At 38.1% G+C, this 16,794-nt stretch overlaps 1 protein-coding gene across 4 annotated transcripts in view; it reads right to left on the minus strand.

Moving 5' to 3' along the window:
* myo18ab (myosin XVIIIA b) overlaps window positions 1-16,794 on the minus strand; it is a 114,397-nt gene that overhangs the window by 59,756 nt on the left and 37,847 nt on the right. For all 4 annotated transcript variants that reach the window (XM_083886751.1, XM_083886750.1, XM_083886748.1 and 1 more), the window contains exons 10-17: window positions 15,442-15,584; window positions 15,140-15,240; window positions 14,428-14,491; window positions 14,061-14,205; window positions 6,876-7,046; window positions 6,248-6,338; window positions 3,293-3,485; window positions 2,225-2,311 (exon numbers count right to left, since the gene is read on the minus strand). In XM_083886751.1, the coding sequence (XP_083742877.1) occupies window positions 2,225-2,311; window positions 3,293-3,485; window positions 6,248-6,338; window positions 6,876-7,046; window positions 14,061-14,205; window positions 14,428-14,491; window positions 15,140-15,240; window positions 15,442-15,584 (995 nt within the window). The remainder of the gene's footprint in view (window positions 1-2,224; window positions 2,312-3,292; window positions 3,486-6,247; window positions 6,339-6,875; window positions 7,047-14,060; window positions 14,206-14,427; window positions 14,492-15,139; window positions 15,241-15,441; window positions 15,585-16,794) is intronic.

A 16,794-nucleotide genomic window follows, 5' to 3' on the forward strand; every position in this document is an offset into this window, starting at 1 on the left:
AAACACTTGGGTCTATTATCCCTTGTTCATCATCTAGAAGCATGTAAAGCATGCACTTATTTATGTATTAACACCAAACTGATCCAATTTATTAGACGAAAACGGATACATAACAAACAAAGGCGAGGCATTCTAACTTTTGAGCCATATTAACTTTCCCTGTTATGCTTCAAACCTTGTTAGTCTCAAAACAAGTAACTAAATCATGGCTGAGTCAGCCGGTAAATTGTGTGGAAAGTCAACACATTGACGTTGAGTCACAGTAATTGGCCAGAGATGAAATGCTTGCAGATAGCAGCCATCAACAGTGGCAGCATGGAAATCTCAACACTTCTTTTTCTCCTGATCGATGAAACTGCAATTTCATGAGCAATTATTCCACCAAAAAGTGCAAATACACATTCAGCAGAATCCGTATTCAGCAAAATGGGTTGGGTTTTTTTTTCATGCTACCAAATCAGTACATAGAGTATTAAGAAGAGAATGGCATTCATTTTCTCCCTTGTTGCTGAACCCGTGTGAAAGATCATTAGGAATTACTCACAGATCACCTGTGTTCATGGGAAACGAGATCCAAACTAAGCTGAAGCCAAGAAGTTTTCAGTATAATCTACAATGGTGAGCGGGTGTGTGTATGTGTGTAAGTATAAAAAGCAGAGTTTTCTCCACTTAAATCTTGAGTGCAATCAGTCTTTCTGTTAACTGGATCAAATGTGGCTTGTTGTATGAGAACACCTCATACATAAGAAAACGGATCTATGAAAGAAATTAAGATCGAGAGTGTTGAAACCATCTGTTTTGCCTCATGCAGCCGATCCTTTTCATGACTGCTGCTCTTTTCTTTCTTTTTTTAAACTAAATTTCTCCTCTGTGACTCAAGTCTATTTTTAAAAGCACACTCTTAAATTAGTGTCCTTGAAAGGGATCATTTTGTCTAAATAAAGAGATGAAACGTCTGCCAACGAACAAATGCAGAGCAAAGGCGAGACACTGTGTTGTGCTGCCGAAAATCGAAGCGATACCTGCAGTGCAACTTTGAACCTTTCCAGAGATAATTAGAGTTTGATCACAAATCACAAAGCCGGTAATTCACCTCTGTTATGTCAGTTATTGAATATCAAATGACTTTTTGTTAATAATTTGCCTACAAGGTCTCCAAAACTAAAACATGCCTCTCAATGAGGCTTTTGTGATCCGCCACTTCGATCATTAGAGGAAAAATAATTAGTGAATGCTTTAAAAGAAAAACGTCAAGGGTGATCTGAATTAACATCAGAGTACCTACAATGTCAAGTCTTTTTTTCAAATAGTTTGATTCGACAATGGCAGGACATGAAAAACAACTGTAAATTCGATTGCAGTTACTTTTTGATACCACACGTGACAGTGATAAAACAGCACTGCTGCAGATTTTTTCTGCAAAGACCTGGAACCAAACACCCTCGCAGCACTATTGATTGCATTGGCCTTTGCAACAAGAAGCCAACTTATGAGCAGATAGACTGAGACCTTTTCAAGCCAACAAGAGTGAAACTGCTCACAAACTGGACTCCAATCAATAATACTGGAGTCGGAGGAATTCCAAAAAAGAAATGCAGCAAATTACATTAAAATGAGCCACAAGCACCAAGAGCCAAATTAAGTGGATGGAGGCACGAGGCCTGGCACAGCATATAAATGATCAATGTCTACTTTTTTCTCTGAGGGTAGAAATTTAATTTGACAAAATGCTGTGGGTTGTAAAAACAAATACATGGCAGACGAATAAAAATAAGAAATGCGAGAGTAAACAGCGCAAATGAGCTCATCACTTTAGAGAAGGGACAAGCTTGTTAAAAGCTTATTTATTCAGTGTACTTCAAAGATCATTCTGGAGTCATGTTTAATCCCACAACTTTCTTGACACTTGCCACTAGGACATGTTTGTTTACAAGCCAAATGTGTGGTCCCGAGTGTCGACTGGATAATCTGAAATTAAAAATCTTCCCCACCTGATATCCTTTTTTTTTTTTTCTTTCAATATGTTAATCTGAAAACCGTCTTGTGCAGTGAACAGGGCTCTTTACTGGATTAGTCATATGTTTACACTTCATCTTGACTTGTATTTATGTATTTGAGGGAGATTCAAACAGACAATCTCTGGTAACTGCAGAAAACAATGGCACAATCACTTGCACAGAGATGCACAGAACAGAAACAGTGTGGTGAGGATTCTTATGCTTACCAGAGCTTGGGTCGAGGCTTGATCGATAGCTGCTACAGACCGTGAGGTACTGCATTCTATGTCATCTAAAGCAAGCTCTATGTTTTCCTAGACGCAGGAAGGGACAAAGGCTAAGGTTAGTGATCTACAACAGAAGAGGAGTTCATCAATAAATCACAAGTGTAGCTGCTCATTTTGTTAGGACTAGACTGTAGATTGGGTTGTGTAAGTGGGTATTTGTGTGTGTAATTAGTGCAACGTTTATGCAATCATATTTGTTTGTTTATGCATAGACGTATAATTAAGTTAGTCTTTGATTAATATGACTCAACTATGGTAAGTCAAGTGGAAAAGATGGGGTTTCTACAACCAATCTCTGAACATGTGAACATGGAAGATTACAGTGTATATTTACTTGTAGTAGGTATATAACCATGCAGGGGGGATTAAAAATAACTATCTGCGATTGTATCTTCTTTTAGAGCCTCCGCTCTATATTAACACACGGTTTAAGTGCGTTTTCGATCAATATGTATCCTAAATTTTAACCAAATTTAAATGAATCTGTGTTTCCATCAAATTAAATTAAGCAAATATCAAGAGTTAGTTCACCAACATAGGTAGTAGGTGGGGCTCATGTCTGAGCCACCACATGAGGATAACAAGGCACAAAAGTGCCAATGGTGTTATGTGGTGGCGTTGTGTTGCTCTTCGAATTAACTAATGTCTTAATATTTGCTTCTCTTGTCCCACTCGCCCGCATAACCACCATTTCTGCTATTTGAGTGAGATCTGTTATCCTCTGTTTCATTGCATTACTTATTTTTTTTTACAAATTACAAATTCCTGAACTGTAAAAAGCCTGATGCAATATTTTAAGAATTAGGTGTTTTTATGAGCATAATGAAAATATATAACATATCTTTAATAAAGCTAATTTCTCTGCAAGGGTAGATGCCACAACAAGCACTTGTGGAAAATATGGATATAGACGATATCTAATTAATGTGATTTTCCACAGAATCTCAGACGTGTGTAAGTTCCCTTCAGGCTACTGTTTAATACTGTGATCTGTCAGCCTGGCAGCACCTCCTTGTATCTCTCCAGCTCCTGGACAAAGGTGCGTTCATTGAACAGGGTCTGCAGCCTCTCCTGTGTGTAGTTGTGGCAGAGCTCCTCGAAGGTGGCTCCCCGCTGCTGCTGAGCCAGCCGAGGATTCTGGAAACCCGGAGTGTCCACTATCAGCAGGGAGCACAGCGAGTGCTGGCTGGACTTAAGAGCCCTGAGGAACACAGATATATTATGATGAAGAATGGACGCTAGGAAGCTAAAACATCTTTTATCTAGAATCCAACGATATAACATTTACGAAAGGTACAAAAAAGAGAAAATCTGTTTCTGATTAAACAGATCCACTACTATCTGAACAAATATAAAACTTGTAAAGAGAATAAAGGAAAAGTTTGTGTGCATAGTAAGAACTTATAAATAAGACTATTTACTTTATGCTAATGCAAACACTTTCCTTTTATGAAAAGAAATAGCCAAGGTTTATTTTCCATGTCAGTGGTTCTATAGCGCTTTAAATTTAGATTTTGTTTGTTTCATTTGCTCAACTTGTTATTATACTCAAGTGATCCAGCAGAAATAAATGCTAATGTCTGAGATACATTCATAAAGGGTGTGTAAACTGTAATGATCAATATTGTTTGGAAAAGTTCAGGCAAACTTCTATAATGTGATGATTTCTGGGCTGAACAAACATAAACATAAATAAAAAAAAAAAACCTGCAGGACACAGGCATTAAAAAAACATGAGCCTTTCTTCAAACGCTAAGTGAAGTCGTGAGGCAGCCAGCAGCATAAGAAGCACTGCACTGAGTAAAGTGTGGATAGAAAAGAAAGATAAATGTGAAACTCTCCTGATTAAATCTGACATCTGTGAGTATCGCCTTGTGTGCAGGGTTTCTCAAAGAACTGCAGCAGAAGACGTTGAGACAGAGGCGCGGGGGGGGGGAAAGGAAATTAACTACAAACAAGTGAAAGGGCACATTGGTTTCACAGCCACCTGGGTAATATTGACACAAGTGCTGAAACGTTGAAGTGAAACATATTCCTGAATGAATTTTTTTTAATTTTTTTTGTATTAACAAGGAGCACAGAAGAAAATATCCAATGAGTTCATACAGTTTTACTCACATATACATTTGTTATTTTACAACCTGTATTGATTTTTTTTGTAACAAAATTGTGCTTTTTTAATTGCTGTGACTTGTGGTGCATCACAAAAGGCAGAAATAAAGTAATATTAGGTGAATTGTTGTTATTCTGCCTCGTTTGGACTACAGCAGCAGCGCAGTGGTGGGTTTGTACAAGAAGAATTTAGCCCCATCAAACTGCTGAATAAGTGTTTTTCTGTGCAGGAGAATTCACTTAAGAAACTTTTTTGTAGACACTACTTTGTGTTTTCAGTCACGACATCCTCTTTGCAAGTCGTCTCACTTTACTCATGCAATGTTGCTGTTGCCTCCGACTGTCCTGACATACAACTAATCACTTCCTCTATTCAGCACGGCAGCATCTAAACATCACTATACTGAGAAACAGAGAGAGCAGCATTGTGTGAACTAATGTGACTGAGAAAAGGTTTGAATGTAAAGGACATTTGCTTATATTTATACTCAACAAAAATAAACGCACAAACTTGAAATGGTGAACAAAAATAGAAAGTCATGACATTTGCTCATATTCTTGATGCATTTGTTGTTTATGTAATGATTTGTTTTGCTCAAACCCAGTAGTCTAGTGTCACTTGGCCACTCCTATTGACGACAATCTCAGATTGAGTATTTCAACTCACGAGAGTCATGGAGCATGGCAGAGTGGTGGTCAATATGCCTACAGTACACAGACACTCTTTATGGTCTGGTCAATAAAAGGGCACACCAAATTGTGGACTTTTGTCACTTGTCAATATGCCACAGATGTCACAAATCATGAGGGAGCGTGCCATTGGCATGCTGAGTGCTGGGTTGAGCGTTACAGCTGTGGAAACATAACTGAATGTGCATCATTCCACAATCATTCCAGGCCACGATCGACAACCTGGCGATGTCCATGCATCACTGGTGTACCGCTCTGCGTGAGGCTAATGATGGACACACACACGTTATTGAAGTTTGTGAATTTGGATCATCGAACCCCATTGTGTTCTTCCTGCCATTACTCCAGGACTTTTGCTTTGAAATTGATCCTAATGCTCGCAAATTAAAGCCACGTTATTGATAAGGTTGTACTGTAATTTTTGGATAGTTACTCTGTTTTGTTACATAACAATAACTACACGTTTTTCTTGGCCAAAATACCATAAGGATGAAGCACCACAGCAGTTCAATCACCCTGCCAAAACAGCCCTCTTCAGAACGCTTGGGTTAGTAGTATCGCTTTAAAAAAAAATAAAAAAAAAAAATAAAATAAAACGAAACTTAAGGGACAGGACATTACATCAGCCACAGAGGCAACTGGTAATTTGGAAAAGTGATCATTTGCAGGCTCTAGCAGACACATTGACATCATATATAACATGTATCCACTGGACAGATAAATCCTCTGAGGCTGGAAGTTTGTGTAGGACTCTGTGCTGAACTGTGGAGCCAAGAACAGAACTTTTCGTGGACTTCACAGACTTCCGGTTTTCGGATACTGTTGCCCTCGCAAGCACTCTTGCATGTTTTACAGACAAAACGGAGCTCCGCGAGACAACAATTTCAGGAATTTAGCGCATTGTGATGTCCCAATAAGCATGGAAGTCAACATCGTGTTTTATCTCCTGTACTTAGTCTGCGGAGGACCACAAAAACATGAGTGAGTCATCTTTTTTCCCAATTTACCTACTGATAGGACCTCCAGAGTCCCAAATATAAGGATTTAAATGACTAAAAAGTTGATTTCGCATAATATGGGACCTTTAACATATAAAAGTTACATCAAAGTAAACAGAAACATTTGGTTTTACATTTGAGGGTAAATATTGTGAGGTCTGACCTGTTAATGAGAGAAATGACAAGAGTGAAGAGCTCAGAGTAGAGTCCTGATGCCATGGCCTCCAAACACTCCAGAGCTGTGACCTTAGAGCCTAAAACAGAGGGGCAGACGGAGGGAGGTGTCAGTAACAAGCTCAATAATGGGCTTCTCAAGAACTGCTTTACAGACGGTTGAACAGCGTTGGAACAAACAAACAAGGATCAAAAACAACTCCTCCAGGCTACATTTCTGTCTTATTGAAGCCAATACATATAAGAGGATAAGAGGAGCTGAGCTGAAAAGAAAATAACGTTGTGTGAATTTGGCTTTAGTGAAGCAATGTAGAACCAAGTATCATTTGTAACATGCTTTGAACATTTTTTTACAGAACAAAGTAAGTTCACAGTACTTTGTAGGAAAGTAGGACCACCATTTAGGAGCCACTATCCAAAGAAATCACCAAGATTTGTCCAATTTGGGCATCTTTCATCTGGGACAGCCCAAACACATTTAAGTGTATACCAGGCTTTGAGTTGTCCTCAGTGTAGTGACAACTATAGCTGAACATAACAGGTTTTAATGAAAAACCAACATCAGCAGTAACATGATCAAACAGAGGAAACGAAAGATGCTGCATTTTGAGTTCTACCTGAGCTGTCGCCTTGGCCGCTCTCATCCTGTGCTCCTCGGAATGAGGCGGAATGCTGCAGTCCTTTGGCTTGGTGCTTGAAGATAGAAGAGGACAGCTCCTCCAAGGTACAGCCCAGCAGGTAGGCTGCTTTCTGGGCCCATTCATGGCGGGCAAACTGCCGACGTCCGACTAAAAATCAGAGAGAAAATGTGTTTTAAATACATGACAGACACACGGAGGATTAATGGGCTAAATGAAAAAGGCATTTGAACACAGATCCACAAAAGAAACGTGTGTGTGGTTTCTGTCAAGATGCATCATGGCTTTGGGGTTTTTTCTGAACTAGAGCTAACACAAACTGAAAACATGCTATAAATGAACAAACAAGAGTATCGACCACAGCATTGGCATTTAATCCCGAGAAGAATGTCTCATGGCAGGTCTGTACGGTTCAACCAACGCAGAGATTTCTCTCTCCTGCTGACAGAAGCAGACAGAACTGTGAGACTATGTGAAAACTGACAGCTGAGCTGTTTGGAGTTTTGTCATCAGCAGAACAGTTACACTCACTGAGCATTTTATAAGAAACACCCTGCTCACTCATTTATCTATCTAGTTGCCAACCATCAGGTAGAGCTCTGCAAATCAAATATCAGAAAGAAGAAAATATTATCTCAGCAAATGTTACTGGGATTGTCAGTGTTGACTGTTTCCTGAAAGGGTTGACCTTCTAAAATTTTCATCAAACAAAGGTCTCAAGAGTTTTGAACTCAGAATGGATCTGAAATCAAACAAAAGTCATCCAGAGAGCAGCAGCTCAGATCACTCAGCAGGGATGTTTATACAAGGTCTGAAAGGGATCAATGTCACAACGTCAAAGTATCACGGTGATTTACTGAACATGAAAGTAGCCGCTATCAGCCATGCACTGAACTCCGGAGATTATGCGTGTTAGGGCTGAATTTGGGGAAACAAAGGTCCGCAGATTCTTCTGCCAGCTCTGTGGCATAATCCTCGGTTAATGTCCAAGTGAGCTCTGGAGAATCCGCAGCAAGTAAGAGGGTGAGTGTCCAGCAAGCTTAAGCCAATCTCCACCGCGTTATCTGCATCCTCTGAAGATGGCCCTGCTGTCGTTACTATGTTCAAGACAGGCAATGACAGGCAATGACTCAACATATAAAGACCTGAATCTATGGACGTTACTCAGAGTTCATATTTAAAAATAGCTGAGAATGTTTGACAGCAAATCTGTAAATCTGGTTTAAATCATGATGTTATCAGATGAAGACGGACAAGTGCACCTGATCTATATATTCCAATATTTCATTATTTAAGTATCAGCCTTTTTCCTTACGGTGTTTTTCGTGATTGTGACTTACACACTAAAAAAATACATTTTAAAAAACAGAGTTGTAATATCATGACGTTATGAACAATTCATCATGTGTTGATAATGTCTGCATAAAGAGGACGGGGTTCAAACGTCAGATTAATGAAATGTTAAATGATGTAGAGCTGAAACAATTAAATAATCTATTACTAAATGAGTCGTCAACTATTTTGAGAATTGATTAATCGGTTTGAAGCTTTTTTCATGATTAAAACAATATTTCTGATTGTTTGAGCTTCTTTGTTCTTCTAGTTTTCTTTGCTCCATATAACAAATAAATCATTAAAAGTAATTTTGGTTTGTGGACAAAACATGACATTTGAGAACATCATCATTTCCAGGTTTGACAAATACTGATCAACGTTGTTTAACCTTTTCTTACATTTTATGAACAAAACAATTAATCGATTAATCGAGAAAATAATCAACAGATTAATTGATTATGAAAATAATCATCAGTTGCAGCTCTAAAATGATGTCTAATGCCTTAAATTCATACCACTTCTTGTGCGCAAAAACATTCAGAGAAGGTGTCTAAAAATATTTTATAGCAAATTCTTTAGTGGAAATATCTGTGGAGAACTCTTTGGCTCGTACCTAACACTGTGTCCTCTATTATTCATGTGGTACAAAGTTATGTGGCACTAATATCGTCACATCCTGCATTTCAAATAGATATTCTCATTCAGCAGCATGAACGGAATATATTAACCTTATTGTGTCCATCATTATCATGAGGCTAAATGAGTTTTCCGGTATCTTTACTGACAAGTTGATCACAGAATTTGGTGCTGTACTTTGTCGTGTTCCCAAAATAAGTTATTTTCATGAAAGCTTTTACCCTTCATTGTCTCTCTTGTGGCAAAAAACAACTCTGCTATGAATTTAAAGTGCCACTCGACCAATTTCACATACATTAATCATGCAAACCATCAAACAGTCTGTCAAAACCAACATGACATTTACTGAAGTAACTCCAATGAAATACTAGCTTTAAATTTAAAACAAAATGCCTGCATTACAAACTGAAGGTTTGAAGGCCAGGGACGTACGTCTGCCATATCTTGTGTCAGCCTGTAGGGGCAGTACAGAGACCATGTGGACAGTGTAGCTGAGCTAAACTATGATCCAATAAACTAGAACAGAGCAGCAATCATTGAGTGCATTTACATGCACACTAAAAAAACGATTATTTTCGGGTTTTTGTAGTTATCTGGTTATTCAAGGGCTCATGTAAATGGAATAAACTGATATTCTTCATCGGTTTAATGTCGTTATTGGTTTTTGAAAAACCTGTTTAACACACCTAGGTTTCCGTCAATAATCGGATTTCTTAGAGATAAGTATACACCTTAAACCAGGGGTGTCAAGTCCAAGTCGAGTCCGGCCCACCAGATAAATTTGCAATATGAAAAAAAACAAATCTGGAGTTCCTAGGTTGTCCACTAGGGGCGCACTGTTATAGTAAGTGTAGACAACACTGCCACAGAACTAACAGCTGAGGGCATCTGGGTCTGTAAGTGCCATTTTGTCCTATCATTATTGGAATCTTACCTGCTTTTCTTTTGACCCTGACACCCTCATCAGCGAAATGTCTTAAACTCGGATTTTCCAAGATGAATGGACCTCTTCCTATTTTTTCACAGATGTGAGTGGGAAACCTGTGTGCCTGGTGTGCATGCCATACATGTTATGTATGTGTTCTTTAATGTTTTACATGCTCAGTGCAGAGCAACTATATGTGAACAACTGTGATCATGACCCATCTGCCACAATCCACAGCTAAACAGCAAGTATATTTCCGGATTCCAAAAACATAATAGTAACCATTACAGAACATCATATGTCAATGTAGGCATTCAAAAACCAAAAATTTGGCCGCTAAAGTTGTATTTTTTAAGATGTTTTAAGAGGTGTTGGTAAGCACACTGAAAACATAACTAAGAAATCAGATTTAGACTTATCACTGTTCATCATAGCCTGACTCTGGCAAAACATCTCTATTTGGCCCGGAGACAATTGAAAGCCCAATGCGTAAGACTGAACCATGGTGACATGACAGCCCGCAGAGCCAGCCAATCAGAGAGGCTGAGTCACTGAGCCAGAGGAGCAACAGGAGCCAGTGCCATGAAAAGAAATTCAAAGGGGGCACGTGCAGTAAGCCGAGAAATACAAGTTCTGTGGGAGAAAGTCAAAACACTAACGAGAGAAGTGAAAATTAATAAGCTTCACTTTGCTTTTAAGAATGTGTTGCAGGGTGACATGTGGGCGAAATGCAGAGGCGTCCGAGAGAGGGGGGTTTTCAAAGGGACAGCTACGCTCTGGCGTCTGTGATTTTCATCTCACAAAAAGGAGAAAAAAAAAAGAGCGAGACAGGGAGAACTGACATGACACAAACACAAAACATACATGTAGGAGTGAAGGGATAAGGAGAGTGGAGAAGCAGGAACAAAAAAGAACACTAATGACTGGAAAGAACGATAAAGGCATTAAGTGCGAAACAAGAGAGGCTCTGAAATAAAGTCTTAAGTGAAAAACAGTCAACAACTTGTTTTAGTGTTTCCATTACCTTCATCGCCGTCTGTGTTTGATAGGGCGCAGCATGCAAACATGCAAGTAAAGGGAAGAGGTTAGAAAAAAACACAGTTCATGAATTCATCAAGTCACATTTGCAGGAAAGAGTAAACATTCAACAATCCACCATCATGCTTTAGAAGAGTGAGCTGAGAAATCAGACATAAGTGGAACTATAGGGCTGTAGCAATAAATAGGTCAGTAGTTTTTATAATAATAAAAACTAAGAATAATTAACTGGACATTTTTTTGATAATGGATCAATTGCTCAAGTGTTTTTCTTTTCTTTTAAATATAATTGTTCTTTGCACAGACAGGCAGGAAGCTGTATATTTGGTTTGTGGACAAGCTTTTGAGCAAGTTTTGGCAAACACTGGACAATTCCGTTAATTGATAATATCCTGAATGATGAACTAATCAATAAAAAAAGACTTAGTTGAAACCAATGGAATGGTACTATGTGGGTTGACTGACATCCTTGAGAGGTTTTCTAAGAAAAGGACGATTAACTCAACAGAAATAACATCCTTTGAGCAGAGGAACAGGCAGCACACACTCAGAACTTTCACAATCCCAGAGCCGTTGTGCTTTTAAAGCTTCAAGTAATTTTCCTTTTGTCTAAAGACTATTATCATGCCGACACAGGTGTTGGAAAACTATATATCTAGTCTCAGACGAGGTGTGCAGAGGATTTCAGTTGCAGAGGAAAGAAGAAAGATTGAAAGTTATTCAACGGAACCATGCAAAACTTTATTTTCCATTAAGTTCCTTCTTTGTATTCATTTGTTTTTGAATAGCTTAGCAAAAATTTGAGCAAAAACATTAACATTATAGACACACACATTGCACTTAGTGTGGCGATAGTTTAAGCCTTCATCTAACTAAAGTGGCTGTGTGATGACAAACATAAGGATTTTGGTGACTCGGCTTAAATAGTCATTTGACCCAGGAGTGACTGTCGACTTTATATATAGTATTCTGACTGCAGACAACAGCCATACGTTTGGGGGTCATTAGTAGGTTTGTGGAATGGAAAAGGGAATAATGAGAGCACATTTGAAGTAATTGAAGTAAGTGTTGCCTTTGTTATCTTAAAATAAGTCCACAAAGCTGATTACAGCACTCACACAATGTTCTGGTTATATGACAATAATGATGGCACATGTTTTTTCTTTACAGTCTGTGCTTTTAATGTGACAATTAAGAACTGAATCGTTTTCTTTTGTGGATATACTATCTAGTGATTTTATCGGATCGGTTCATCCCTACTTTCAGCTTTTTAAAATGACAATGATCCTGTGCAGGAGGAAAATAATACAAAATGAAAGTCTGGTAGAAACACAGTGGGTCTAACTAGTGCTTTTGTGGCTGGAAGGGACAGATAGCGTAAAAATCATTTTCATTGGTTGTAACCAGAAGACTGAGAGAACAACTTTCTAATTTGACCTCTTATAATGACACACTTTCTTGGCCACAAAATAAAAAACAATCTGTTTTAAAACGGCACCATGCTGCTACCAGTGATGACTGTCATAGCATTCCACGTGTCCAAGGGGGAGTGTGTGCATTCAAATGTCAAGCCTGACACCTAGTGGCAATTAGGAGTAAGTCAACTCCTTGCTTTTGATGTGATGTCCATACAGTTTATGATGATTTGAACAGGGTTATGTCATTGTGCTTAATAAGTAATGAGGTGGATGAGCGTGTGGACACAGTCATGTGAAAATAAGAATTATGTCTTGTCCTTCAGGAAAACACCACTATCTTAAAAAGGTCCAAATTGACAGTTGTATTTAGGATCAGAGCAATCAGGATTGGAACAATCAGAGCCATGTTTGTTCACTTTTTTTACGAACGATGCTGGTGACTGTGTCTGTGTGGATTTATCCGTCTGTCTCTATTGTAATGCGATAATGTAATTTTGTGTTGCCATTGTTAAAACTGCCTGTGCTTAACATCGTTTTGTATTAACAGCCTGCATTGTCTCTTACTTTGGGTGACGGTAATGAAGTGTGAATTTAATTAAAAGTCTTGACACATGAATGGACTTAACACTGCATTGAGTTTTTTCTTTGTACTCCTTTCCATGAAAATCCACCACATTGGGTGCTTTAATGAAAGCGCATGCGACACATCTGTTATCTGAGTCTTTTGTTACAATGCAGTAGGTTGAGTGGCATTTTGTTTCCTTTGGTTGATTTTAAATTTCAAAACCCATTAAAATAATAATAATTTATATTTCTTTCTGCCTATGTTTGGCCTCCATTGTATTGTTTTCTACTTTGATATATAAGATTGTTTCAAAAGACTAACAGAAATAAAATAAAAAATAACCTATATAAAGCCAAATATACTGTACAGTCATTCCCAGAGACTGGGCCTGGAAACCACAGATGGGTCGTAGGAGATTCATGGGAGAATCTCCAAATATATTTGCATAATTTAATCATACTTTTCATTATGTATAGGTTTTCAATAAAATGTATAAAATAGTAGGTGTTACAGGGATGACGGTAAAAATAATCAGAAACATTATACACAAATGTGAACTGGGTCACACAATAGTTTGCAATCTTTGAAATGATGTCCTTATGTACACTGATCTGATACATAGGATTACATTTTAAATAACATCAGTATCATCAGCATCAGTCAGCAGGTTTAAACCTTTGTGCTCATTTGCAGTCAAAAGGGCAGAAAATAATCAGTGAATTTTCACTGTATTCTCTTCTGTTAAAAGCTGCCACAGGAAGTCTTGATGATCAGACTCTTTATAAATAAACAAAACAAACTGTAATTACCCATCCTCATTCAACTTCTTTTCATTTTTTATACTTACATTCACTGTATATTGTATATATTTCCAGATTGTCTACTTTATTATTGTATTATTTTATTGTTTATTTTATTTCATTTAGCTTATTGCCTATTTTACTGTTTTATTTTATTTTACTTATATCGGTATATCGAGCTCTCATTTCCTCATGCTGTATTTCTTTCCTACTTTGCACAGAGCATCTGTGAACAAAAACAATTCCCCACCCCCAGGGATTAATAAAGTATTCTGATTCTGAGCAAAATTCATGTCTAAATATCTCTGTGAGAGGCAAAGTAGAGAATTACAAGCAAAAGTACCTTTTAAAAGCTGATGGTCAGTACAGTGTAATCATTAGACAATGTTCCAGAGATGTCACACACTAAAGAATCTTTCTATCAGTCAGTGATTTGTGAGCTGCTACCTTTAGTGGCTCCTGCAGCTCCCAGGTGGTAAATGGCTCCCAGGATGAGCCAAAGGGCCTTTTGCTCATCACCAGAGATACCCAGCACTTTCATGGCCGCCTGCAGCTTAGTGAACTGCTGCGAGGCTCGCTGCTTGTCTTCAGGCTGGAGGAGATGGGATCAAAGTTTACGCCATTGAACCTCCATCTAACAACTTATCATCAATGTACTCATTATGTTAAAATATAGATTAAGGGTTAAATATAATCATGTGAAGTGTATTACTACTTGCTCAAATATCTGTTGACATTGACTGGATGGTGATACAATATTATGGATAATATAGAATATTTTTTATTTAATTTCAGGTAAAGCTTGTAGGGTTACCTTAGACTGTGGTAAGATCCCAAAAGCACTGTTCTCAGCCAGATGGTTAAAGTGCAGCTCCGTTCTGGAAAGAGAGGAGGAAGATACTTGGATCAGTGACGAGTGAAATGCTGAGGTTTGCAGAGTGTTGCGGACATGTCTCATTCTAATTCAGTTGTATTTAATGCTATTTAACCTTGGCACATATTTATAATGATGTCGTGTGTGTTTTAAATTTAAGAACTACCAAACTAAATTTTCCTCTGTGTACACACAAGGACAATAAAGAATTATTGAACCTCTTGAATCTTGAAGTTTTCAAGGTCACATTCATTTTAGAAACTGTGTCTGATGTTATCATATAAATTTCATTTGAACTGTTGATTCTGTGCCGACTTAATATTGTTGAAAAAATGCTGAACAATCAGATGATTTGATAAAGACATAATATGGTCAATAAAACCTAAAACAAGACAAAAACACATGATCTGTGTCAAAACAATCCAGAGTACAGAGGCACACCACTGTATGCTTGTCTGTATAATCTCCCATTTAATTTGAGTGTCAAGTGAAAAATGTAGGAACTAACAAATAAAAGTAATCCTGACTCTACTTTTTATTTGTAACATCACGCAGGATACACAACTAATCTTGTCACAATTTTGGGTCATATTGCCCTGAACAGGAAATGAAAAAAGTGATTTTGTTGATTAAGAGGCTTTGGCAGAGTCACCTGAGGGTGCTGTCAGCTCCAGCCATCATGTAGTAGAAGATGTTGAAGGCAGATTCTCCCTCAGGTCGTCTGCTCACCCTCAGTTTCTCCAGCAGCATCGTCTAAACAGCAGGACACAACAGGAGTCAGAGAGCGATGTTACACAGGTTAAACTGTGAGTGTAGTTGCGTGAGAGGATGCCAGAGTTGAGACTATTTCAATTTTATTGAGCGAATATTTCTGTTTTGTTTTGAGTCGCAGTGACTTTGAAGAAAAGGGAATGGTGTGGATGGTGATAGTCGTCGTGCATTTATTTGTATAACCTGGATGGAGGCCGAGGCCACCTGCCCAGCCTGGTCAAAGTCAAGGGACACCACATGGGAGAAGTGGCTGGCGTTAGTGTTCATAGCAGTGGAGCTGTTGCCAAAAGCCTCTAGGATGGTGTAAACAGCCTGCCATTTCTCAGCTGTGCCAAAAGAGAAAGAAAAAACAAACACATTGCCAAAAATTATTCCACATACACATGATGCTCTTACAGTATTATACACAGAAATTATCCTACAATGAACACGACAACAGGGTGACCAAAAGAAATGTGAACTTGCGATTTAACATGTGTTCGTTTGCATTTTTACAAATCCATAACCTTTTCAATGACTTTGAAGCAATTTTCCTGATTCCATACTCTCTGAAATGTCTGTATATAGTGGTAAAACAAGAATAAAATTATTTGTGAAAATGTATCATATAGTAATTGAATTATAATAATGACAAGCTATATGGTTCAATTCAAAATAAACCTGTACAAAACCAGAGCAGATCAGACCTTGGTTTTGTAATATAATGTGACCAACTGTAACATCACACACATGAATAGGAAATTAAAAAACACAACTGCTCCAGATCAAGCCATTGTCATTGTCAGCTAGGTAAAAATGTGACTACAGTTTACAGCAGTAGATAAATAATTAAGTAATTTGGCAGCACCCATATGTTGTGGAAAACCTGCAGACAAACATCAACCAGTGCGATCATATTTCCCGATCACTGATGGTATTCAAGGCCAAAAACCAGACAGGGAATTCCAATATTGTAGGAACACACAAAATATCTGTAAAATCATCTGTATAATCTGTTCTGTACGATCATTGACACCCTCACCACCACAACACAAACTCCCTCTCAGCTTCATCAGTTCATCATATGCCTCACCATAAAAAAGAAAACTAATTTACTGTGTGAAACACGCATAGCCCTCTGTGATTAACGTGCAGTGGCTGCTCTAACGCTGTAGGATTTATTAAACACTCGATCTTGTGAGTGCTGCTGGAAATTAACTGCCGTACTTGAACCAGCTACTGGAGCACAACAAACAACTTGTTCCAACTCAGGTGCAGTATCAGCTTAAAGGTGCTTGACTATAAAATTGTTGAGTAGAGGAGGATAAAAGTAAAATACTGCTGGGGTGTCTTTGCTTTTGTCTAGATAGTAAAACATAATGACATGATTCATTAAATCTGAATTTAAGCATTCTTTAAGAAACTCAACAGAGAGTGTAGACGTAATACTCTGCACATTGCCATACCTGTATCTCGTGTTGAGCATAAGAACATTACAAGTGCAGTGTGTAGGCTTAAGTGGGGATTTGGCTGTTTGCATTTTATTCTGCCTCTAAA

The sequence above is a fragment of the Microchirus variegatus genome, assembly GCF_963457635.1.
Source record: "Microchirus variegatus genome assembly, chromosome: 3".
Classification (NCBI taxonomy): Eukaryota; Metazoa; Chordata; class Actinopteri; order Pleuronectiformes; family Soleidae; genus Microchirus; species Microchirus variegatus.